The sequence below is a fragment of the Thunnus maccoyii genome, chromosome 21 (assembly GCF_910596095.1).
Source record: "Thunnus maccoyii chromosome 21, fThuMac1.1, whole genome shotgun sequence".
NCBI lineage: Eukaryota > Metazoa > Chordata > Actinopteri > Scombriformes > Scombridae > Thunnus > Thunnus maccoyii.
The window spans coordinates 23,875,114-23,899,496 of NC_056553.1; the positions used below are offsets into that span (position 1 = coordinate 23,875,114).

At 38.4% G+C, this 24,383-nt stretch overlaps 1 protein-coding gene across 2 annotated transcripts in view; it reads left to right on the top strand.

Annotated features, from left to right (window-relative positions):
- Positions 1-422: 422 nt before the first annotated feature.
- Positions 423-24,383, top strand: part of vstm2a (V-set and transmembrane domain containing 2A) — an 82,211-nt gene continuing 58,250 nt past the window's right edge. The window contains exons 1-2 of one of the 2 annotated variants that reach the window (XM_042399853.1): positions 423-708; positions 2,015-2,181. In XM_042399853.1, coding sequence (XP_042255787.1) covers positions 630-708; positions 2,015-2,181 — 246 coding nt within the window. In that variant the 5' untranslated portion in view covers positions 423-629. Of the gene's footprint in view, positions 709-1,644; positions 1,892-2,014; positions 2,182-24,383 lie in introns of those variants that run through there. The other variant, XM_042399854.1, reaches the window with a different exon arrangement.

Sequence of the window (24,383 nt, forward strand, 5' to 3'; positions counted from 1 at the left end):
GAATTGCTCGATTATTGTATTGCTTTCAGGGAGGGAAGTTTTCTATTCTACTCGTTTCCGATTTGTTAATAAACAGGTTCGGTGAAGGCCCTATAAAGCATCTGTCATTTAAAAAGTACAGCACAAGAGACAGAAAACTCTACATCATTTGGCGCTCAATATACAAAAAAATGTAAAATAAAAATCCCTCATAAAGATGCAGCTATTTGCGTTCGGTGTCGAAGTGTGCGGCGCGTTTTTAAATCAAGCGGTCAAGGTGACAGTAAGGGGCCGGATGAGGACTAGATTTGCAGAGGTGTAGAGTGTGTGGATGCCACAGTGATCCACTAGACTGACGTCTCTCCGGTAGCGCAGACGAAGACCGCAGCCCGGTTATTTTACAGACTTCAGTACAGCCAAGCAGTCGACATTCTCTTCTGCAGAGACACAGAGGAGGAGGAAGAAAAAAAAGAACTTCAGCAACGACAAGCTGTAGTTTTGCAGCATGTTCCACCTTCTACAATCTCCGTTTAAACACACTCGCCCAGCAACTGTTTGATTTTGCTGGTGTGTAGGCTATTTTTTTTTGGAAAGATTCGTCTTTTTCCTCCCTTCGGCTGATGTAAAAAAATCTCCCCTTCTATACTGGAATGATGTGGACCTCTCATGATACTATTGGATTTGTTTTCTTAGCTAGTTTTTGTGTGCAATTCGGATTCTCTTTTGAAGGTAAGACTTGGATTGTATATTTTCTCACCAAACAGTCGATCTCAGTGTGTGTCATCGTGTCGGGCTCGCTGCCCTGCATGGTGGAAGCTGTACGGTCGGAGAAAGTGTTAAAAGTGCGCAGCCCTTCCGAAAAGGCAAAGGGCTCTTGGAGGAAAACAGGAAATGTTTTAAGTGAGATGGATTGTGAATAAGCCTCCGAAAAGGAAAAGTAACATCACGATGAAATATGAGGAGGTTGCGGGGTTTTTTTTTCGCCCGTGATGACGAAAAAAAAAATGCAACTGGTGATTGTTTGAAATGAAGTCCTTTCACATAGCGTGGATGATATAGGGCGGCTGTTTTCTATTTTCTGTTCATGCCAGGAAATTGGCTGACGGTTAAAGAAACCAAACTTCTTTTTAAGAGCCGCTTTGTGGGAAAAGTCAGCGATCCGCTGGTGATTTCAGCACCACGGACAGCTGCTGTATGCGGCTGTCCATGGTCCTAAAAGCGACGGTCCACAGCCTGTCTGCCCTGCTTCATGTGACTGAGATTCCCACTTTCCAAAAGCCTCTGTGCTCTTCTTCTGCAAATTACTGATTGACGACGGAAAAAACGCGCAAAAGCCTTTGAATAGTCTAAAGTCAGCGGTAGTTTCTTAAAAAAAAGAATCTAAATTAAGGTTTGGTTTGAAAGTTTGCATGCACATCGAATATCCTGACTCTTTTTTTTTTTGTTCTATTGTCCCCACCACTCTCCTTTAGGCTGTATTCCTCTGTAAGCCTCCCTCAAACCAAACTCCTTTATCATTTCTTGTGTTTATTTCCCATAAGATCTCTTATATATTGTCCACTATAGTCAAGTTTATGCAGTATTTAATCACGGCTACAAATAACACATCACCGGACACCTAGTGACACGAAATATGGAGTAGAAAATTTAAAAGAAAAAAAAAACCCTCACTCTGCGTGTAATTAACTGTCTGAATAATGTAGCCATGGTGCGACTGTACATTATGTAAATTCCCGATGAAGACGCGTCAGTATGTGACAAGGGGGGGTGGGGGGGGGGGGGCATCTCCTTCAATTAAAACAAGAACGCACATTTTTCAATTCGCTCGGTTACAATAACACAGCTGCTGTGACCGCGTCACATTCATCCCCGCAGCCAAAAGCAGACCAAACACTGCGCGATGGATTCATGGGTATTTATTCGCATGCACAAATCACACAAATGTCCCCACTTCTTTCTCTCTCTCTCTCTCTCTCTCCCTCTCTCTATCATTATCACCCCCCCCCCCTCCGCCTCCTCCTTCTCTCATCTGCAGGTCGCTTCACGGATCTGCCCTCCAACATGACGGTTAAAGAGGGACAAAACATAGAAATGGCGTGTGCGTTCCAGAGCGTAACCGCGTCGGTGTATTTGGAGATCCAGTGGTGGTTCGTGAAAGCGCCGGAACCCACTGACAGCGAGGAGGACATCGATGCTGAAGAGGTACAAGTGACCTTTTCCCCCTCTTTTTAAGCTGTGCGAGTTATGTTTTAAGCACACCCACTCATAAAGGGAATAAGGGCATCCAACATGTTTCCGCGCTATTACGCACACGCACCTTATGTCATCAGCGTGCTTCAGGTGTAGCAGCCATGGTAGAACTTTTTTTTTTTTTGTTACTGACCTATTTTTTTTTTCTGGACAAGGAACGACGTGTCATGACCTTCAAATGACTTAAGCTGCTGCCTCGAAGTGATTAAAAAGTTCTTCTCCTTCATCTTAAACTGATCTGAACGTTAAAATAATCACATATGATGTTCATCTACACGCAGAGACAGACACATTCCAACAACAACAACAACAACAATCACTATTTAGGCATTTAATATCCACAGACCCTCTTTTAAATTTTGTGTACATCCTAAATTTTTGCACATTTGATTTGATGTTTTGGGCTTAAATGTCCTTTCTTTCCCTCAAACAGTTAAAATAATCCCTCCACACACTGAGCAGGGAGCAGTGGTTAAACCCATTAAGAAAGCAAAAAAGAACATTTATCAAGGAGTACTGTGGCAAAAAAAGAGAAAAGAATGAGCTCTTTCTGGATATTAATTACATGATAATGAAGTAAATGTGTCTGAGTATTCATGAATGGTTACAGCAAAAGCATATTCTTGTAGACTGCCTCATTAAACAGTGCATTTGAAACCGCTTTGGCATTTTGTTATGTATTGCTGTTGCATTACTGCTGGTTATGACAGCTTCCATCGTCCAAATAATGATCCGCTGCTTAGTGGATGAGAGTGTCTAAATATGTTTACTGCATTTAAATGGATGGGAATAACTGCTTACATATTGTATGGCAGGTAGCTGCATGTCAAGATTTGGAAGGGTTGATGTATTGTCATGACAAACATCAAACGCCACTCTTTCTATTTCTGTGACAAAGAGGGAGAGAGATACAGTATGTGTGTGACAGTGGGGTGGTTGGATATCCATGTGGCTTTAATTATTGTTCCATTGTTGCTCGGCTCTCATAGTGGCATCGGCCAGGCTTTGATGTGGGTTTGATCCCACGTGACTCTTGGATGTTGGGCTGAAGTGGCCTATTGATGCAGACATCACATTGTTACCCATTTCTTATCATGGATGGCTGTTTGAAATGAAAGCCGCTCTGTGTTTGTCCTGCAGTGTTGCAGTTTAAATGGGAACAGAGTCAAGGCTGTGTGAGAGATGCTGCTTGGGAACTAGCTGGTCTCCAGGAAATTTAACGGAATGACAGCAATGTCTCAGAATGCAAATGTGTATGAAAATATAAGACCCATGCATGGGAAGCAAGAGTCCTTGGATCAGACATATGCTCATATACATTCACATATCCCCTCATGTACTTATTTCATTTATTTATTCATAAGGACAGTGCACATTAATCAACACTGCTGTGCCAGTGATAGCCAATACTGGCAAGTTTTATACTGTAGTCCTTTGACAAGATATTGCAACACAAAAAAAACAAAAAAAACAAACAAGAGACGAGTTAAAGAATACAAACACTGGAAAAAACTCAGTGCAACAGGAGGCAGCAAAGCACTGAAGCAATGATATAATAACATTCACTGTTCACTATATATCACCATGCAAAGCAACAAATCACAAACGATCAATATTGTTTGCATATTCTCCTCAGATATTAATATTCTAATAACTATAATACAACTAAAATAAACTATAAAATAAAAAATGGGAACAAAATGCCTCTCTTTGCTTGACCCAGGCCACGTCTCCTAAGAACCTTTTCTAAGAGCGATTCAACCAGAGCTCTTAATATTTTACACACATTTTCCAAAGCAGCGCATGAAAGCGGGTGTATGTGCATGCTATTAAGAGTTACTTAAAGGGAAACTGGTATTTTTCAACCTGTACCCTATTTTCCCATCATTTTGTGTCTAAGTGAATAATGGGAACAGTAATTTTTGAAATTGGTCCAGTATTGAGCGAGAGCGCTTCAGCCTGCAGCTGTGAAATAGGCTGTAATGTAATCCAATGGGGCAATACAGCCCCGTCAATGTAAGTCCACTAAAAGTGCTTGTTTTTGCAACTGACAGGCTCAGATTGTTATTATTAAGTGTCTGACAACATTATGAAAAGGACGAAACGGAGAAATAAAACTTTTTTTCTTTACAATTTGCTTGATCTGGTCTGTTTGTTATTGTGTCTAACATAGTCTCGCTCAATGAGAAGTCTTGCTCAGCTAAATAAATCATCAGCTAAATATTCAGCCATGACAGAGTTGGAGAGAGGAGTGCCAGGAGGAGGTTGTTATGCTGGAATATAGAAAGCGTAGCTCAGTGTTATTTAAAAGATTTTCAAAGTCATGGCTGAATATTTAGCTGATTTCAACAACAACTTAACTCCCGCGAGATTTTAGAGCTAGACTTCTCCTTGAGCGAGACTTGATTAGACACATTAAAAACCAGACTGGATAAAGCGAAGGATAAAGCAAAAAGTTTTATTTCTCTGTAAGGTCTTTTCCAGAATCTTATCAGACACTTATAATAACAACAAACACGCACTTTTAGTGGACATATATTGACGGGAAGCAATTGCTCCAAAGGATTACATTGCAGCCTGTTTCGCGGCTGGCGGCTGGAGCGCTCTCGCTCAATACTGGACCAATGTCAAAAATCATTGTCCCCATTAGTCACTTATATGGAAATAAGTTGAAAAATGTTGAAGTTTCCCTTCGACTGTCTGTGGTGTTGAGCAGAATGCTGAATACATTTGAAAGTACAGTAACTCAGCATGTTTAAACCGTGCTGTATTTTACAAGCACATGGATTGCAAAGTGTAAATGTCGCAAACAACACAAAGAAATGATTTATACTCAAAATCGTTTAGAATCTTTTATTGCTGCCCTTTATGATTCATGTTATTGGGTGGAAGTAAGTTTAAGAAAATACGCTTTGAACAATTTAACTGCTGCTGGATGCGTATGTTACTCTTAAACCTAAAATGAAGCAGTGACGGTTTCATGAATACGAACGTCATCTGTTGTGGTTGTCATTCTGATGTTATGTAGGTTATCTGTTCTTAATTTCTAATTTAAACGTCACTCATTTCATATCAAATGTCACTTAAGAGAGAATCAGTGAGGTCATGAAAGAAGTATGAACTTAAAATGAGTAATAACAATAAAAAACTGCAGTTTCCAGTTCCTCCTGCAGTTCCTCTTCTACAGCGGGTCAGAGGTTCTTCTTCATTTTAGAACATTTCCAAGAGCGTCTTAACATTACAATGCTTTGGGAAAAGCTGATGAAAATAGATTCTTTTAGAAAACAGAGCCCGGGTCATTCCCCATATCCAGGCAGAGAATGCCATTAGGAATTATATTAATGTGATTTATAGAAAATAGACTGAAACAAACAAAAAACTGTGTGTTATGTAATGTAACCATCGCCACAGTGTTTGTGCTCATCTCATAAAATTCTGTGAGACTACACCGGACATGGTTTAGAGAAAGAAAAAAACAAACAAACATGTCAATAGAGGATGCTGTTGTTTGGCTTCGGCTTCCACAACAAGTGGTAAATGATTCTCCTCTCAGATTATAAGTGACACGCTGCCAGTTCATAATTATGCATAAACAGACAGGCAGAAACAAAAATATTCACACCTCTACGACAAAAAGAAGTTATGTTGCTGATGGGATTTGCTACACTTGTGATGTTGTTGATTCAAGTTAAAGAGTAAAAGATACACGAGAGAGGAGAGTGATGCACGAGCAGGAGTGTGAGCGAAACATTTGCTGTTACAGAACATGAGCAGATTGCAGTGGAAGCGCCGGGTCATCACTCTGTATGGTATGTTGGCTGCAGCTTTAAATACAAGCTGAACCAGTGTGGGCTGTGATTACACATAAATACATGCTGATGTCTAATATCCTGCTGCATGCCCTCGATCTGTTTTTGGCATATTGAATTATTACCTATGAAGGTAAAAGGTACAAAATTATACTCACTCTTTCACACAATTATTGTATGGATCTGAGATGGATTAACAGGGGAAGCAGTTTGGTGGAAGGCTGTGGCAACATCTGCCATTTAAAAAGTCATGTTCAACTCTAAATATTGGCTGCTTGTTATTGAACTGTCACAACTAAGCCATATTTGTTTAATTCTGGTCAATATTTAAATCAATTGTCCTTGATGACTTCATTTGTTCTGCCAATTATGTTTTCGGGGAGACTTAAATGCTGCCTGGATTATGTTCTAATGCTTTTTTTTTTTATCATTTTGAGTGAAGGAAGTGCTTCACGTCTGTACTGCATGGAAGTCGTGGGGAGGTGGTTGGGTGCACGGATTTGAAATTGGAGGCTGGGGTTTGCATCATGCATCCCATGTGGTTAGGTTCAGGAAACAAATGCATTTGTTCAAGGTAAAGATTGCAGTTTCAGTTCAATTTTGATTATGTAAATAAGTAAATAAAACATAACCGTGAATAGATAAATCCTGCTTTAGTTACTACAAGCAGATATTGTATGAAAACTAGCTGAAATATCTCGTCAGTGAACATGTTTCTCATACATTCAGTATCAGCATTTTACCGCTTGCCAGATTTGAGCATTTTAAATGGTGTGACTACAAGGCTAACAGCGGGGGGTAACCGTACGGGAATGATGAATGAACATTCCCGAGTCAGAAGAACAGGAGGTTTTCTCATTCTGCCAAATGTACAAAACATTACAATTATCTTTAAAAAATGCTATTTACTATTAGCAGATATATAAAATTACAAGATTCCAAAGGTAAATTCATATAAATGGCCATAATAGATATCACACAGTGTCACAATCAAACTAAACTAAATACAATATTTCATCTTAACCCATCAATGCATAAAAAAGTGGAATCTCTGTTTTCCATACAAAGCTGCAAATTCTATACTCATTCATCCCCATTTTTCAAAACACAGAATACTCTAATGCCATCATCTCTTATATACTTATTATTATTATTACCTATTCAATACAGTTGACCTCAACAAATCTCCACTTCAAAATTAAATGTTTGCATGAATAGCATTGATGTTCGCCACCTCATCACTCCCCTAAAGGAAATACCAAGCTCAGCACAGCTGGGAATGGGGAGTGATGGTTATAACTTCTCCCCTATGGAATGCAGATTTAGAGCCTACAGGTGGATGCCGGGGTGAAGTAGGGGCTTATGAAATGCAGCAGTAGCAGCATGTGACAGCCTGATGATGTGTTTGGTTATAATTTGACTTCCGGGTTTGATTTTCTGTCCAAATAGCACATGAGAGCAGTGCTGTTTTGTGGTCATCTTGAAAGCCGGCGATGATAAACTGAATAGTAATGACCAAAAATGATGTAATGATGGAGATCGTAGATCCAGATCACACCCTGTTCAGTCCATCCTCAGGCTACTGGCTACTCCGGTGATATCATACATAAAAGTCAGAGGTGAAAACATAATGCACTTTCACTGGTGGACGTAATAAATACACCAACACAAAATAAGTATATCCTCAGGCTGTGAAATTTTTGCTTTGCTGCCTTGATCTCCATCGTAGAATCAGAAAGCATTGAAAGAACACAGCCTCCTGGGTAGTCTACGTCACACATGCTGGACAAAGAGCCTCATTTCCATGTATTTCAATTTAAAACACATTAAAAACCAATAAAACCCTAAATCCCTCTTATTCTGAAGAGGTGGATTCAATTCTTCTCAGGGTTTGATCTCTCTTTTTTATCCAGCTAATCCGGCCTCTGTTGTTTGCCATAAGATCAATTTATTGAGTAAATCTTTACAACCCTGTCCACTGGTAATTCTATTTGGTGTGGGATTATGTTTGGATATAAGGGGGGAAAAAAGGAGAAAAGCTGAGTTATATCTGTGAAGGTAACTATCCTGATCCTTTCAGCCACTGCTTGGTGAGTGTGAACTCCCGTATTTATATTCTGGTCTAGTTTGACTAGAAATACATCAAAAATAAAAACAGCTTAGAATCAAATTAATGTTTTTTTGTGCAGGAAAACAATATTTGCATATCTGGAGTATAGAAAGGCTACACCTTGGTGGTATGAATTTCGTTTCTGGATCAAGAAAAGGCACAATGAATCAGAGATGATGCCAGAGACTCGGCACAGATGTGTGCTGTTTAAAAATTCATATTGCATTTTATTCCTCAAATACCGCCTGGAGTGCATGAATGGTGAGGCTGCTGCTGGATTCAAACCTGGATTTACCTGACCTGGGATATGTTAAAAGGCTCTGTGATGTTTCTGTAAAAGTGAGATGAATTAAAAAAAAGCTAAGAGGACATGATGTGAGGCTGCCCAGCAGCCAAACTAGGGATCAGCTGAGGCCTGCAGTCAGAATACAAACGACTATTACATAAAACATCAACCAGCGCACTTTGACCAGAATGCACTCAAACCACAGCAAGCTTTACCTCTCTTAACAAGTGAGTTTATAAATCCAGTGGGTGTAACAGCAAGGAAGCATAAAATCCATTGGCTACCGTGCTCTCAGAGTGACCTTAGTGTCTGCTTCTCCGCCTCTCCATCACTGCCTGACTGCAGCATGTGCAGCCCCCACCGACACTCTCACTGAGATAACTGCACTGGGAGTCAATATGATGCGCCAGGCGTCGTCCCGGTAACTGCTCTCATCAGCCCCGTTGCCCCACTAAGCACACACACGTCTGTAATGATTGTAATGGTTTCCAAATGCTTTGCGGTGAACATGAGTTCTCCACAGGAGAGCTGCTGTTCTGTTTGAGCATGCACAGACACAAAGAGCCTGCTGCTTTCATTTTAGACTAGTGGGCTGACTGTCAGGCTCCAGTACAGTCATCAGTCATTGAGGGAATGCATCCTTCTGAAATCACTGAAAGCTGCTGCATTATTGCATTGTGCTGCTGATGCACTGGCCTTGTGTCTCCAGGATGGATAATGTTGATAGGGGTGGTGTAATGATATATATATATATAGTGATTTAGTAATGGACTTCCATGAAGTTTGGGGACTCACAATAGGTGTATTATAAAAAGCACAGTCGAAATTGAAGGACAAGAGGCCAAGATATTCTGACGTTTAGTCCTTAGTATGGCTCAAGATGCAAAACCACTGGATCCTACACTTCCCACAATGCAAATCTCTTTTGATAAGACCCTTCCTGCTTGTTCAAAATCACTCCCTTGTTCACTCATTCACTGCTCCTTATATAATAGACACTCAATAGTTTAGTCAGTAGTGAGTATGAAATCATTAATTATCATCATTTTGCACCATTACCTTCATCTGTAGAGTCACACATCTCTAATTTTTGCATCTACAAAAAAATGGGACACGATGAACACTACTTTTTTCATTCCATTGTGTAATTTTTGAGGGCACTATATAGCAGATAAATTTACACACTCCTACGCTCAGTAAATATAGTACACTATACTGAATAGGGAATGATTTGGGACACAGCCCATGTATTTCAAACTCCCTACCACCAGTTTGTAACACAAGCTCTCCGATAGAAATGTCTCCAAACCCAAGCCAAGATCATCGGGGTTGTTTTCCTCAGGTTTTATAAGCTGCTCCAGAGGCACAGCATACATTACACAACTGTTTTCATATGCCAAATACTACTAATCAGTGAACTGATCTTCAATGTAAAATCATAGACATTATTCTATTTTTCTCCTTGATGTCATTAAATCCTGTGAAAGATGTATTTGTCTTTCAATACTCTCTGACTTCCCTCCCCTGTCTTTGGCACTGTAAGTGTCAAGCCAATTAGTTCCTCTTGAGAATATTAAGCTTCAAAAGACAAGTCAAAAATTTGAAGTTTCATTAAAAAAAAAAAAAAAAAAAAAAAAGGTTTAGTAAATTACTAAAACAGCATTTGTTGGAGACTATTTCCAGCGGCAGAATAATCCACCTTTGGTGCTCTAGTGAACATTTCTGGCAGCAGGACGGTGTGTGTGGGATTGAGTCAAAATAAACTTCATTGTGTGTGTTCATGGTAATGAGTGAACATGTCAGCGGTGCAACTGTGGCTAATTGTTTGGCAAAGTGTTTTTAATAGTATTTGGACAACAATGAATGCAATATTCCAGGTTTTGGACAATATTTGTTAGTTTAACGGTTAGTTAGTCAGTAATCAGTTAGTTCGTTTATTTTCATAGTCAATAATTGATGAATTGCTTTATGAATGGTGAACAGTGAATAATGGAGAAAGGCATCACTGGAGAAAGGTTATGCCAAGGATTTCTAGTTAGAGGGCATTTATCCTCTCATGATGACAGTGGAGTGAGCGTTATGGAATATGATCGACTGTTCTGATGCCTGAAACAATGACAGACAGAGCGCTGTCAGCTGACTGCGATATATTGACGCCACGGCTGTAGTTCTCCATATTGATAAATTGGATCCAGATGCCTTAGGCCGTATTCAGACCAAAACAGGCGTCGTGGTGCACCGCCGCAGGGTTGAGCACAGGTGTGGAGGGGGGTGTGGGAGTGTTTGTGCTCTACAATGTTACCGCGGTGCAACAATCAGAAAATAACATTTTATTGATCTGATTCACCAGCTGTCTCGCTACCACCACTCCCTCTCTTCATTCACTCTCTAGCTTGCTCGACCACAGCTGCTTTCTCTCTCGCTCACTGGTGCTCTCAGCTCTCTCTCTCTCTTTTTTACCAAACAAAGAGAAATGTCCTCCCCTCCTCCTAATAACGTCTTTGTACTCTCTAATGGAATGGCAGGGTTTTACAGCTCTGATCAGTCTGATTGCCAGCTGTAATTGGCCACCGCAGTGTGACGTCCAGTTGTGTTTCTCTAGAAGTTGACTCTGGGTCAACTTTCTCGCCGCAGGCGGGTGTGTCACCGCTGCGGCCAAAACCCCTGCAGCCTAAACACACTACCTCCATTCAAATGAACGGGAGGGCTGGCGTTTTCGCCGCACCACCTGATTTGATCTGAATACGACCTTACTGCTTTTCTGCTCTTTGAAAGTCAAAGCAGCGGGATGTCTCATTGGGCTGTCATGCAATACAAACATAATGCTTTTTGAGTTTTGAAGGTTACAAAGATTTTTACCCTTTAAAGCATGTTAACTGTGTTTGAATTTTTAATTTGATATCCTTTTGAAGCACTCTTTCAGCCCTGAAATTCTGGGATTTCTGGTCTGCAACATTGCCAGATTTAAATGTTGTTAAATGTTATATAAATACGGCTTCTTAAGAAAAACATATGCACACATTGAGATCATGAATGAGGTTAATAAGTACGCCTTCTATTAGTTATTTTGCACACCATACCTCCTCTGAATCCTCCTTTCCAACATGCCAGCAAACCCTGATGTGGAACTTTAAATGGCTTGGTTGTTGGAGCCAGGCCTTCAGCCATGTCGAGTCCATTCATCTCCTGTGGAGGAATGAGATGATAGAGAGAGGAGGGGTTGGATGAAGGGACGGGCAGATGGAAAAAACATATGGGAGGTGTGATGCAATAAGGATACGGGAAGCCTCTGGGGAAATATCTGGAAAAGATTCATACATGCATGCAAAACAAATTCTCATTTACTGTCCCATGTGAATCTTCACAGCTCTGTATATCGGCCAGACTGTATGACATGAACACAGTAGACTCGCAAAGCAAGGACTTGATGTTTCATTGAAGCAAGCTGTCAATGCTTCCTTCCCATGATGAGAGAAAGAGAGCTAACGGTGGCTAGTTAGCTTAGTGACTCATTTCAAACTACCATTTTGGGGGCTCACATGAGTGTACAAAGATCTGTTCTGGCAAAATGATTCATCGTAACACTAAACTCAAATCCACTGAGCTTTTTAGGCCATGAACAGACATTTTTAAATGCTGGACTACTGCTTTGTTGGTATGATAGTAGTGTCCTTATGTTTCAGGAAAAAAAAAACATGATTACAAGTATCATTTGCTCAAATCTGCAATAAGAGATTATATGCTTTAACTGACACAGCAAATGTTGCAATGCACCATCACCACTGCTGTTTACACTTCTGCTGTGAGCATCCAGCTCAATTTGATCAGCCTCCAAAGCACTGACAGGACTGTCCACTTTGTGCTCAACATATTTCTATTATATTTTTCTTCCTCTGGTCCAAAATTGCATCTCGCTATGTAATATACAGTATCTCATGTGGCCTGTTTGGCTGCCATGATTTAATCTATCTATGCCAAATAGATTTTTCAGCTAAATGATTTTTTTAATTTAGAGTAAGACATGTTCAGCCTGCATGTTTAGCTTATATATATGTATATATAGGGCAGTCTTAGGTGTAAGGCAGTGACCTCATTTAGAAGCTAGTGGCCTGAGGGTAGAAGCTGAGCCTCTCCCTGTATCCACTACCTTCTTCCCGACCGCAGCAGGGAGAAAAGGCCGTTATCCAGGTGGTTTGGATCCTTAATGATTCTCCTAGCCTCATGGTAATAATGGTGAATGGACTGCATTTATACTGTGCTTTTATCCAAAGTGCTTTACAATTTGCCTCTCATTCACCCATTCACACACACACTCAAAAACCAATGGTAGTGAGTTGCCATGCTGACCATTTGGAGCAATTGGGATTCAGTGTCTTGCTCCAGGACACTTGAGCAATTAATGGATGACCAGCTCTACCTCTGCCGCCAGGCCTGTGTGTAACAGTGCTCACTGAATAACTGCACTATAAGGCTCCTGTGGGGTATGCCACCATATCTGCTTTTTATCATCTCAAAAATATTGCTTAAGCGCGACCATTTCTCACTCTGAGCAACACTGTAATACTCTCCTATTGAAAGTCCTTACACTGGTTGCCTGTCTGTTTCAGTATTGATTTTAAAATTCTTTTACTTGTTTTTAAAGCACTTCATGGTCTTGCACCAGCCTACTCATCTGACATGTTTGTAATGTATGAATCAGTATGGTCTCTCAGGTCCTCTGGCACAAGTCTTTTAGTTGTTCCAAAATTCAGGACAAAACGTTTGGTGAAGCAGCTTTTAGCGTCTATGCTCCAGGCAGTTGGAACAGTTTGCCTGAAGAACTGTGAGCAGTTTGAAGTGTTGATATCTTTAAACAAAAACTTGAATCCCACCTCTTTAGACTGGCTGCTGACTTTTAAAATACTTTCAATTACTCCCTCTTATTTTTTAAATTTGTTATTGTCTTTTATCTATTTTACTGTTTTTTTGTTTGTTTTTTTTATCTGACATTTTCATTATGTTTATATTTTCTCATGTGCATTTGTCTCAAATGATTTTACTGCTTACATTTATTGTCTTATAATCAGTTTGTTGGGGATTTGTAAAACTTTTTGAATTGCACTAATCTTTATGAAAGGTACTATACAAATATAGTTAGACTTGTAACAGTAGTACAACTAGTATGTATTACATACTGTACACAGTATTTAGTGTAGAATTGGGACACAGCTTTGGTTTATGTGGTATCGATGGTGAATTTTGAACTGGTTTATGTTGAATCAAATACTAATGTCATTGCAGAAGATAAGTTTACATTTGAACTCTAAATGAAACTTGTTTTTGGGTGATATATTTCCTGGAAACAAGCTAGAATCAGTAAAATAATCCTGATTTGACCACTAACCTCCCTCTTTTATCTATTAGTATTTTTAAGTAGGTTATGACTACTGACCTACTGAGACTGAACCTATAGCAACCACATCCATCAATAAAATATATCATTTAACCAGGCCTGCATCAGGCCTCTAAGACAGTAGTCACCAAATATTTTTGCCTGTGGCTCTTTCAAATGAAGCAGTTTATGCTCACAACCCCCCAATATGTCTATGAGATACAAACCTTCCAACCAAAGAGTGATTTTCATCTCTAAACTGCTCTGATTGTTTCATCTTTATAAGTGTTAAAGGCCTGAAGAGGTAAAACATTTTAGTATTTTTAGAAATAAACAAAGAGAAAAGTCTGAGAAAAAAAAGATTCTAAATTTGAGAAGCTGAACAATATTTTTCTTCTTTCCTGTTACACTGATCATCTTGTGACTCCTTGGAGGTGTTCTGACTCCCAGGTTACCAAACACTGCCTTTAGATCGTCTAGTTTTGTGACATGTCCTCCAAATTAAATGGTTTTCTGATTTGACACCCTATCAGCGTGACATCATTGTATCTGTCTTCCAAATCTGTTACCAAATCACAGAAAAAATGATGTCACAACACTATGGTCAAGGTTTAAGGAAATATCATTTTTTGGGTTTGTTACTTACAAAGTTACTACTTTGTTAAGCTTAGAGAACTTTCTTTATGGTTACAATAATAAACACTGTTAAGGTTAGGGGACAATTGTAGTCATGGTTATGGTTAATGCCAATTTTATGTTAATTGTATTTTACTCCGTCTTCATATCCAATAATAAATAATCATAACATGTAATGGATGAGTTCCTCTTATTTTTATTTCACACACTCAAAATTAAAAAAATGAATAATGTCATGTATTTTCACTAGGGAAAACCTGCCAAACACCAGTTTAAAACATCAAATATAAAAGCTTTTCTGAGTACAGGCAAAGCTGTAACATCAACCAGTGACAATATGAACCAATATGGGCATTTATTTGGGTGAAAATATTACAAATGATTACTTTAAACACACATAAACTCATGCCCCTCAATCACTGCTGCTCTCACATGTCTATACATTAACCTCAGTCAATATATTTACCAACAGCTTCCCCGTAATCCATCATATTCCTTTTGGTGCTTTAATCAGCAGCAGATAATGACCAGCGATGGCAGAAAAAGGGCTTATATATATCACAGTGGGGCAGGAAATTAAACATGGATTAGGGAGATGGTTTATCCTTGTTGTTTGATAGCAGAGGCAGATTATAATACATGTGTAATGATGGAGGTGTGAAGGTTGGCTGTGACTTTAACACCATGGAAATGAGCACTGTTTTATTTCATGTTGATCGGAGTACACAAGCTCTATCTTATATATTTTATTGCTGATATTTCAGTGAAAATATGACCTGCTGCCGCCTGATCTGATGCTTGTATTCATTCAGAATATCAGAGCTTCACTTTTACACTGGTGCTTTCAGCCTCCACCCAGGCTCAAAAGCTAACCATGGACCTCCATCATATTCATTAATAGAAAAATTAATTATTTAAAAATGCTCTTTCTCTCCTGCTAGTGGGAAATCTGAACATCCTGAGCTACACACACACACACACATATCTATTCTTGTAAATTGGTCACAGACTCGTTTTGAAGCCAAAGCACAGCATTATATTTGTTCCTCTTGCACGCAAGGGTGGAGAATCCACTGTCACAGATACGTGGTCGTAAACACAGCGCTTTATTGCTTTTGATGTCAGCCCTGGTAACTGCCCAGCAGCCGATCTACCACTAGACAAGGAGGGCCGGATCTCATATCTGCCTTTTTCCAACAGCGGCAGCAGATAATTCAATCAACGGATCCTTTGCTGTCACTGTTAGTCTTGACCCCTCTGTTACACTGTCACCAAAAGGAAACTGAATCCATTTGGTGTCACAACAGCAGTTGTCAGACTCAGAGAGGCACTTTTCAAATTGAATAAGAGGCTTCTTGAAATGCCTACAGATGATGCCTTTGATGTCGGCTCCCTTGAGTTATGCCTCCATGCTTGTAAATGTTGCCAAGTTGAAGCCCTTCACATGCTCTGTCATTCTGTACTGTCTTTTATAACACTGGGATGTATTTTTTTGTTTATTCATAGTTGAATAATCGATTAGTTGATGGAGAGAAAAATAACTATTGAAGCAACTATTTTGATCATCATTTAAGCCGTTTTTTAAATCAGTTACAGCTTGTCATTTGTGATGATTTGGTGCTATTCCTTTTTTGGCAGATTGAATCAAAAATTTCTGTTAGTTGCAGCACTAATTTATGCAATTTTTATTGGTTATGCTTTTGCACATGTCCATTGGGTCTGGAATAAGGCCATTAATTATGTATCCGGATACGTAATAGATACTATCTGGCACAAAAACAAAACAGTAAATTTGCCATTCAGATGGGATTTACAGTAATATTGATTCAGCTTAGATTCAATAGGATTTGGTATTTTTATGTTTTCAAAAGAAATCCTTGAGTTCAGTATTTCATAATTTTATTTTCATTCATTCATTCATTCATTATTTATTTGTTTGGCTCATGGTGATGCACAGATCCAAAAAAGAAATACAAAGCAAGCATGCTCAAAACACAACTCAATTTATACATCCCATGGCTGAAAGGGAGCAGAGAGAAGAAAATTTTATTTTTCCTGCCCTTCACCTAAAACATAAATAAACAATAGAAATAGATGCTTTAGTTCACCATCAACTAAGGAAACCCATTAACTGACAACTTCATACAGTCTAATTATTCTTTCTTTATACATTTTCTTGAATTGAAAGATACAGACAGGTGACAAATTAAAGGAAAAACTGGTACAGGTCTGAATGGTTGACCCCTACAGTGAGGGGATCTGGTGGCTCTGTTATGCTGTGGGGGGCATTTTGCTGTCATTGTTTGGGTCCACTTGTCCCCTTAGAGGGAAGGGTCACTACAAATCAATACAAAGCTGTTCTGAGTCATCACCTTTATCCTATGATGAAACATTTCTATCCTGATGGGAGTGGTCTCTTCCAGGATGACAATGCCCCAATTCACAGGGCACGAGGGGTCACTGAATACTTTGATGAATAAGAAAATGATGTGAATCATATGTTATTGCCTTCGCAATCACCAGATCTCAACTAAACTGAACACTTATGGCTGTTCAATCTTTTGGACTGACGTGTAAGACATAGCTCTCCACCACCATCATCAAAACAGCAAATAAGGGAATATCTTTTTGAACATATTCCCATAGGTGTTGAATTGGGTTGAGATCTGGTGACTGTGAAGGCCATAGCATGTGATTCACATCATTTTCTTATTCATCAAAGCATTCAGTGACCCCTCGTGTCCTGTGAATTATCGCATTGTCATCCTTGAACTCTTTGAGTTTCATTAATCCTGACTTAATAAACAGTCTGTTGGTGTGATCTCTTGACTGCGCTTATGAATAATTTTTACTGCTCTTTTCTGTAATGTAAACAATGACTTTATTTTGCTCATGTACATGTTGCCCCACACTTCCACACAGTAACTAAAATATGGCAAAATAAGTGAACAGTACAGAATTAATATTGCCTTGTAGTCTAACACATATTTTGTTTTATTCAAAACAAAAATATTCTAAGACACTTTTGTTTTTACATGTGCTATGTGAGGTTTACATGTCAGTTTCTCATCTATTATTACACCCAAAAATCTAAATTCATACTCTTTGAATATCAACTCCATCTACAGACAGTGAAACTTTTTCATCCTTTTTTTTGATAAGCAAAAACCATAAACTCAGTTTTGTTCAAATTCAATGATAACTTATTTTCATCAAACCGACTTTTAAGTTTGACCATTTAATGTACAATGCTTTCTGCTAAAGCTTTTAATTCATCTCCTGAATTAATAAAAAAATTAGTGTCATCTGCAAACAAAAAACAAATCGCAATATCTTTGACATGTCATTGATGTACAAAATAAAAAGTTTAGGTCCCAAGACCGAGCCTTGTGGGACTCCACATTCTGTCTTCTTACACTCAGATGTTTTACCAGCAAACTGTACATATTGTTGTCAGTTATCTGAATAGCTTCTTAACCACTTTAACCAGAACTACTCCTCTCACACCATATGTATGTAATTTAGAAATTAAAATGATATGATTTAAAGTATGAAATGCTTTTATAATCAATAAATACCCTTATTGTGTACTTACTGATTTAAATTTTAAGTGCTAAATCAGAATTATCACTGAAAGTAACATCTGCAGTCATACCAACCAATAACAGTAAATATAGACAGCAATACTTTAAGTAACTTTTTTAGCTAGTACCCAAGGAATGTTCACTAAAATGCTGCACACTGATTTTTTTTTTTTTTTTTACTTTGGCCTTGGGTCAGTGTCATTCATCTAAAACAACTTACAGTATGACTTCAATTATTGCCTTCAACAAGGTGGAGTTCTGGGCAAGTTTGCTTTGAAAGTTACATTAGATGCCAACATCAGCATTACTTGCTGTGGGTGACTGCTCCAGCAGGTAACTTTACAGGCAGCGCACATGTTTTCTTCATAAATTAATAAAGACGTTTGTTGTGCCACTGGCATATTTTATGATAGTGCTTCATGTTTCTCAGACTGCAAGAACTATGTAAATATTTCAAGCAGCACTGAAAATGTTGAGTCTAACATTTTTCTCTGTGTCAAAATAGTTTCAGAAAGCATATTGCTCGAAGACGGTATGTGATTGGAGAATGTGGCTCCTAACCAGAACAGAAGGGGGCAGGTTGCACACAGAGAGAAAGGGTAACTTGGAAACATTTATCATTTTTATAGAATTTTACACAGAATTCAGGTGGGTGTATCTGCATAGCTGTATCTTTGGCTGTGTCAGTTTTCAGATATAGATCGGCTAATCTTCACCCCCCTTAGCTCCATGCCATGTTGTGTCAAAGATATCATACACAGCACTGACTCTTCTGCATAATGTGTGGTAAATATAAATTCACATACACCACACTTGGTATTCTTCAAAGGCTCCATCAACTAGGACTAATAAGGTCTAAATGTGTGTAAGCCAGTACAATATCAATTTTGAGGGAGGTTAGATTGTACAAATGTAGCACTACATTGAAAAAAGACAAAAAAAAAACCCAAAAAAACAACAGAATGCAAGCAGAGATACATCATCAACTGCATCTGCATCACTCTCATGTTTTAAAAAATCCAGCTGTCTGGCTCTGCCCACAATCATACAGTGGATAGGGGCCTTTAGAAAGTTGAGGGTATTTGGTCTATTGTTCTGAGGATCCATTAGTCTGCATTCCATTCATATTGAGCTTTTAAAGTCCGTTTTTAGATGTTTTTCCATCTTCATGGAATCATTAATAACAGCTCTTGAAACTTGAAACTCGGAAAACTCATTAAAGGATAGGTTTATGTTTTTTTTCAAGTCCCCATATGTACACTGAAAGGGTTATTGGTTGCTCTAAATGATCCTCCTGTTCATACTGGCCACAAACAGATCCCTTTCTAACGTGAATTTAATATAAGTGATGGGGAACAAAGACCGCTCTTCTCATTCTGTGCAAAGATGTATTTCAAAGTACAACTGAAGCCAATGTGGGACATCACCAGTCTGAGTTAAATAAATCAAGATCCTCAAAGCTTTTTATGATGAAATTCTGTCGTTGTGTTTCTGTCCTTGCTGAGCCTTGACAGAGGGACAGTAACACAATGTGGTAATTTGGTACTAAATAGACTGTAACTATGATCCCCACTTGATTTGTCTAACTAAGACTGCTGCGGCCTCATATTAACTTCCACTGGACTTTAGGATACACACATAAAAACCTACACAACATTAAATTTCAACAAAGAGAGCCAAATTGATTTTTATTCCATAAGTAAATTAATGGAAAGCAATGGCTGTTTGGAACTGTGGGAAAATATATCAAACATTATTGTAGACCATGCAAATGGTCCAAAAAGGCAAAGTGTATATGATATGTAGTTACAAAGCTATAACTGCTTAAAAGAAAGAAAAAAAAAATGTTTATATTTTCTGATGGTGACCAAATGTGCTTCCTGCCACTTGCAGTCATACAGAATATTATGCTTGAAATAAGTAACAACCAGATCCTACATGCAGCATAGCAGCTTCGGTTGATTCATCAGTGGGGTTACATGAGCTCAGTTATGGTTTCCTCACAAAAAATGAACATTGAAAAAAGACAAAAAAAAAAAACCCAAAAAACAACAGAATGCAAGCAGAGATGGATAATCAACTGCATCTGCATCACTCTCATGTTTTAAAAAATCCAGCTGTCTGGCTCTGCCCACAATCATACAGTGGATATACAGAATATTATGCTTGAAATAAGTAACAACCAGATCCTACATGCAGCATAGCAGCTTCGGTTGATTCATCAGTGGGGTTACATGAGCTCAGTTATGGTTTCTTCACAAAAAATGAGTAAAGCAACAATATAAGAACAAACAAAATGAAATGAAAAGTAGCCAGTATTACAGAAAAGTCTTCTATATATTCCACACATGATCCTTTTTGTCCAAGATCCTGTTGGCTCTCTATTTTTTTTAAGATGAATAATGGATAAACCTACGGCATAAATTGTGCGGAAAATTATCATATAGGAGAATTATGTGGAAATTAAAAGAATAACTTCATGAATTACTTACAAAGATTGTTTGTTCTTGAGGTTATGAAACTCTGAGTGTGAGTTGGAGGGCAGGACAGCTGTACCATATACAAGGAGGAGAGTATTGCTTTCTAGTTCTACTCTAAATCATAATGGTAGTGGGCTATTGCCAGAGGAAGAGCAGTGGATGATTTGTTTCAGCTTACAAGACTCATGGCCCATAATGCTTTCCCTGAGGAGCTTAGATCTAATGTAGTGGACTTTTATTGGCTATCATGATTAATTCCTCTAATGGCCTGCAGTCCCCTTATTCACCTTCATCTTCACTGAGGTATAGATAATTATAAGCCCACTGCCAGATTTTAAAAATGTACTGTATTGTTTCTTATTCAGTAGAAATAATTACTTTTAACTATTTCCACTCCACCCATATGTTTAAACAAAAATGATATAGCTGAAATAAAATGGCTATGGCTGCCATATCAATAATAATATCTCATATTTGTAGTGAGTAGCATAAAGTATGATTATTGTACTCTCCAGGAATATGTCTAGTTGGCTCTCCAAAAACCAATTACAAGTCCTTTACACTAACTGGACCAAATGAATGCACTACGGGGGCCAGAAGTGAGTTTTGGGCCCCAGTTGACCCCCCACACAATACCTCCTACTCTTTGTGTATTGTGTTTGTCTTAGTTAGTAATGAATCATTAGTTTGCTGTGACAATAAAGTATTAATTATGAAATGAAACAATATATATTGAAATAATAAAGGCATCAGAAGCATGTTAAATGAGGGTCTCTCTACAAAATAAGGATCTCAGTACTTTCTGACTGCACTCTTACTGTGGCACTCCCATTGCCCCAAGCTGATTGGTTCTGACAGAAGGCATAAATCTTTAAAAAGAGCTGAGATTTTTTTCTTTTTTTTCATTCTGAAAAAGAAAGGTCTCTAATTTCCTAAACAACTGGTAACTGTAATTTTCAGCAAGTCCTATTCAAACAGGAGGAAATAGTGCATTTGTTGGGGACTATTTTCAGTGGCGGATTAATCCACATTTGGTGCTCTAGTGAGTATTTCTGGCAGCAGGAAGGTGTGTGTGGGATTGAGTCAAAATAAACTACAGTGTGTGTGTTCATGGTAATGAAGGATCATGTCACCCAGTGCATTAGTGTGGCTCACTGATGTGTTTGGACAACAATGGGGCTCTATAGCACAGAGGAATAAGATATATCAGGCTCCTTGTTATTAGATCAGTTAATCGTTGGTTTGAGTCTTTTCATTGGATTCTTTAACAGAAAGAAAAATGTAGACTTATTCTTTGAAGCCCCTATCATTTTAGTTTAGTGAGCTTTAGTGGTGCGCACAATATTGACAAACAAATTATCAACTAATTAAGATTCCACAAATTAATTGCCATACAATGAGCCTGGATATTTGGTACCTAAGGGCACTTTGCTTGGTTGCTGACCCAGCTTTAACAGCAGAGTAGTTTTTTTTTTTCAACCTACTGCATTAGTTACAGCTGCTTTTACAACAGTAGAGTGTTGTTGTTTTAATTCCAATAGGTGCAGCACATTTCAGTTTCATTTTGATGAAGTAACAAGCTGCCCAATGACTTTACAGATTGCTGTGAAGGACTGTAAGTAACATGTGAAGAGCATGAATCATAGTTTTTGGGTTGACAACAGAACACAAGTACAAAATATTCAGCTAATTATTTTCTGTGTGTAGAGTTTACACATGTGGCAGAAGTAGTCCAGAGAATAAAAGTGCTTGTAAGATAAAGGCTGCTAAAAAAATATGAAAGTCTGTAAAAAGTGAATGTAATCTATTGAGTCTTTTTATTCCATGAAAAGTCTGAATGAAAGCTCCATCAGAGTAAAAAAGGCCCTGTGAAACACCTCAATCAGAATGTTACATAATAATACATAATTATATGTTACATAATTATGTTTAAACCTTTGAGAAATGGTCCAAAAGTTTGAAAATTTGAAAGTTTGTAATTAGTTTTGGAAAATCTGTACTCTTTCTGCACATGATGGCTCATCCACATGATGGCTAATTTTCAAGAGTTAACAAACTCTGGTGCATCTCAGCTTCTCCTGCAGCGGGAGGAATAAAATAAATTGGTCATTAGAGAACACTTGAAAAAAACACAGCTGTGTATTTGTCAAAGGTTTGCTAGAGGTGAGGTGCTAGATCTACTCTTGCATGGAGACAGGATACCATAGGCCATCATTTTACCATTGTGAATGTACGGAATGTTACGAATGTCAAGCAGCTGAGCTTGGTTTACAGTACATTCCCAAGATAAATAAAGCACCAGATTCACTACAGATGCTTGTCAGGTAACAATGCTAACATGAGCCTGTGATGCCAGCAGGCTTCAGGATCTGCTACAGTTCATTAAGACAACCTACTGACAGTGAAGTGACAAAAAACATGTAGGTACTCTGCATGAAGTGTGACTTCCTCAGGCAGTGTCCTCATCAGTCAGCACTGTCTGTCTGCAAGCATTAAACTTACTAACCACCATGCTGCCTGGGAGGGCTGATGGACTGTTTAGACAAAGCAGCACAGGTGAACAGGAGGGATATATGGTAGATGTTTATTCTTTCAAACTGAAATGTTACATTACTCGTATCTTGTTATTGGACATATGTGAAATCACTAGTTTTTCATTGAGAAACATGAATGTATGTACATTTTTTCAGTGGCTGCAGAGTGGATTTTCCCTTCATTTTCATAAATAAATAGCAGAGAACTTACAGAGGGATTTGTAGGGATTTTCTTATATCATTCATGTAAAAGACCTTATAAAATAGATATGTCAAAAGATATTAAAGACTCAGTAAAGTAACTACAGAAAAATTACCAAGACTCAACATGTCAAATTGGACATTTTTACAAGATAACATCAGACTCTGACACATAAACCGACATAAAATGACTGGGCTATTGCTGAGTGTGCGTAGCTTTTGCAGCGGGTTCTATGTTGGCTGCTGGCTGTAGTCAGACCTTATCAGTGGTTGTCTGGCCAACTGAACATGTTGAATCAGTAGCCCATGAGAGAGAGTTGTCTGACTGGCTGTTTAGCCTGGAGAATTTCTGCCCAGTGTCCCTAGGAATGATATTTATACTGGATGACTCTGCAGCACACATTAACATCCGATGCCAACTTCAGTAACAATTCAGGAAATAGAGTGCTGTTTACGTAGAAAGAGTGTGGAAGTTGGGGTGTTGGATGGGACTGTAGCACACCATGTCCTGTCACTGTCCAACAGTTATTGGCAGTTTTTTTTTATACCATAATCTATGTAAAATGTTAAAAAGATGTTGCATGAACAGACAAACCCTATTTAAATAAATGGAAAAACATAATAATCATTTGATATGAGTAGGCAAATGATGTAAATAATATGCTATGGCCTTCACAGCCACCAGATCTCAACCCAGCTGAATACCAATGAGAGATTATGGAGTGATGTGTTAGACAGCCTTTTCCTTTCATTAGTTACCCACCTAAATTTTCACTGCCATCACCACCTTTTTCTTATCTTCTTCCATAAGCAACACCCCATGAGCTCACGATGTCAGTGTGAAGCTGAGCACAAATTCACAGTGCCAGTTGCAACTTTTTATCAGACATATTCTAAATTAATATTCCAAGAACATGACAAGAGTGCCAACAGATTTAGAGTAGTAGGTGTTTGCTAAATTATGCTGCATTCATGCCATATCAGAGTTACTGTAGTGATCAATTTCCTATTTTTAAATACTGTTCAAGTCATTACTTAAGTCATAATTATGATTGTTATGATACATGTATATCTAGCTTGGCGCTTAATTGTATGGAAGTGCCTGAAAACCAAACATGCATACCTCATAATATCCAATTCATG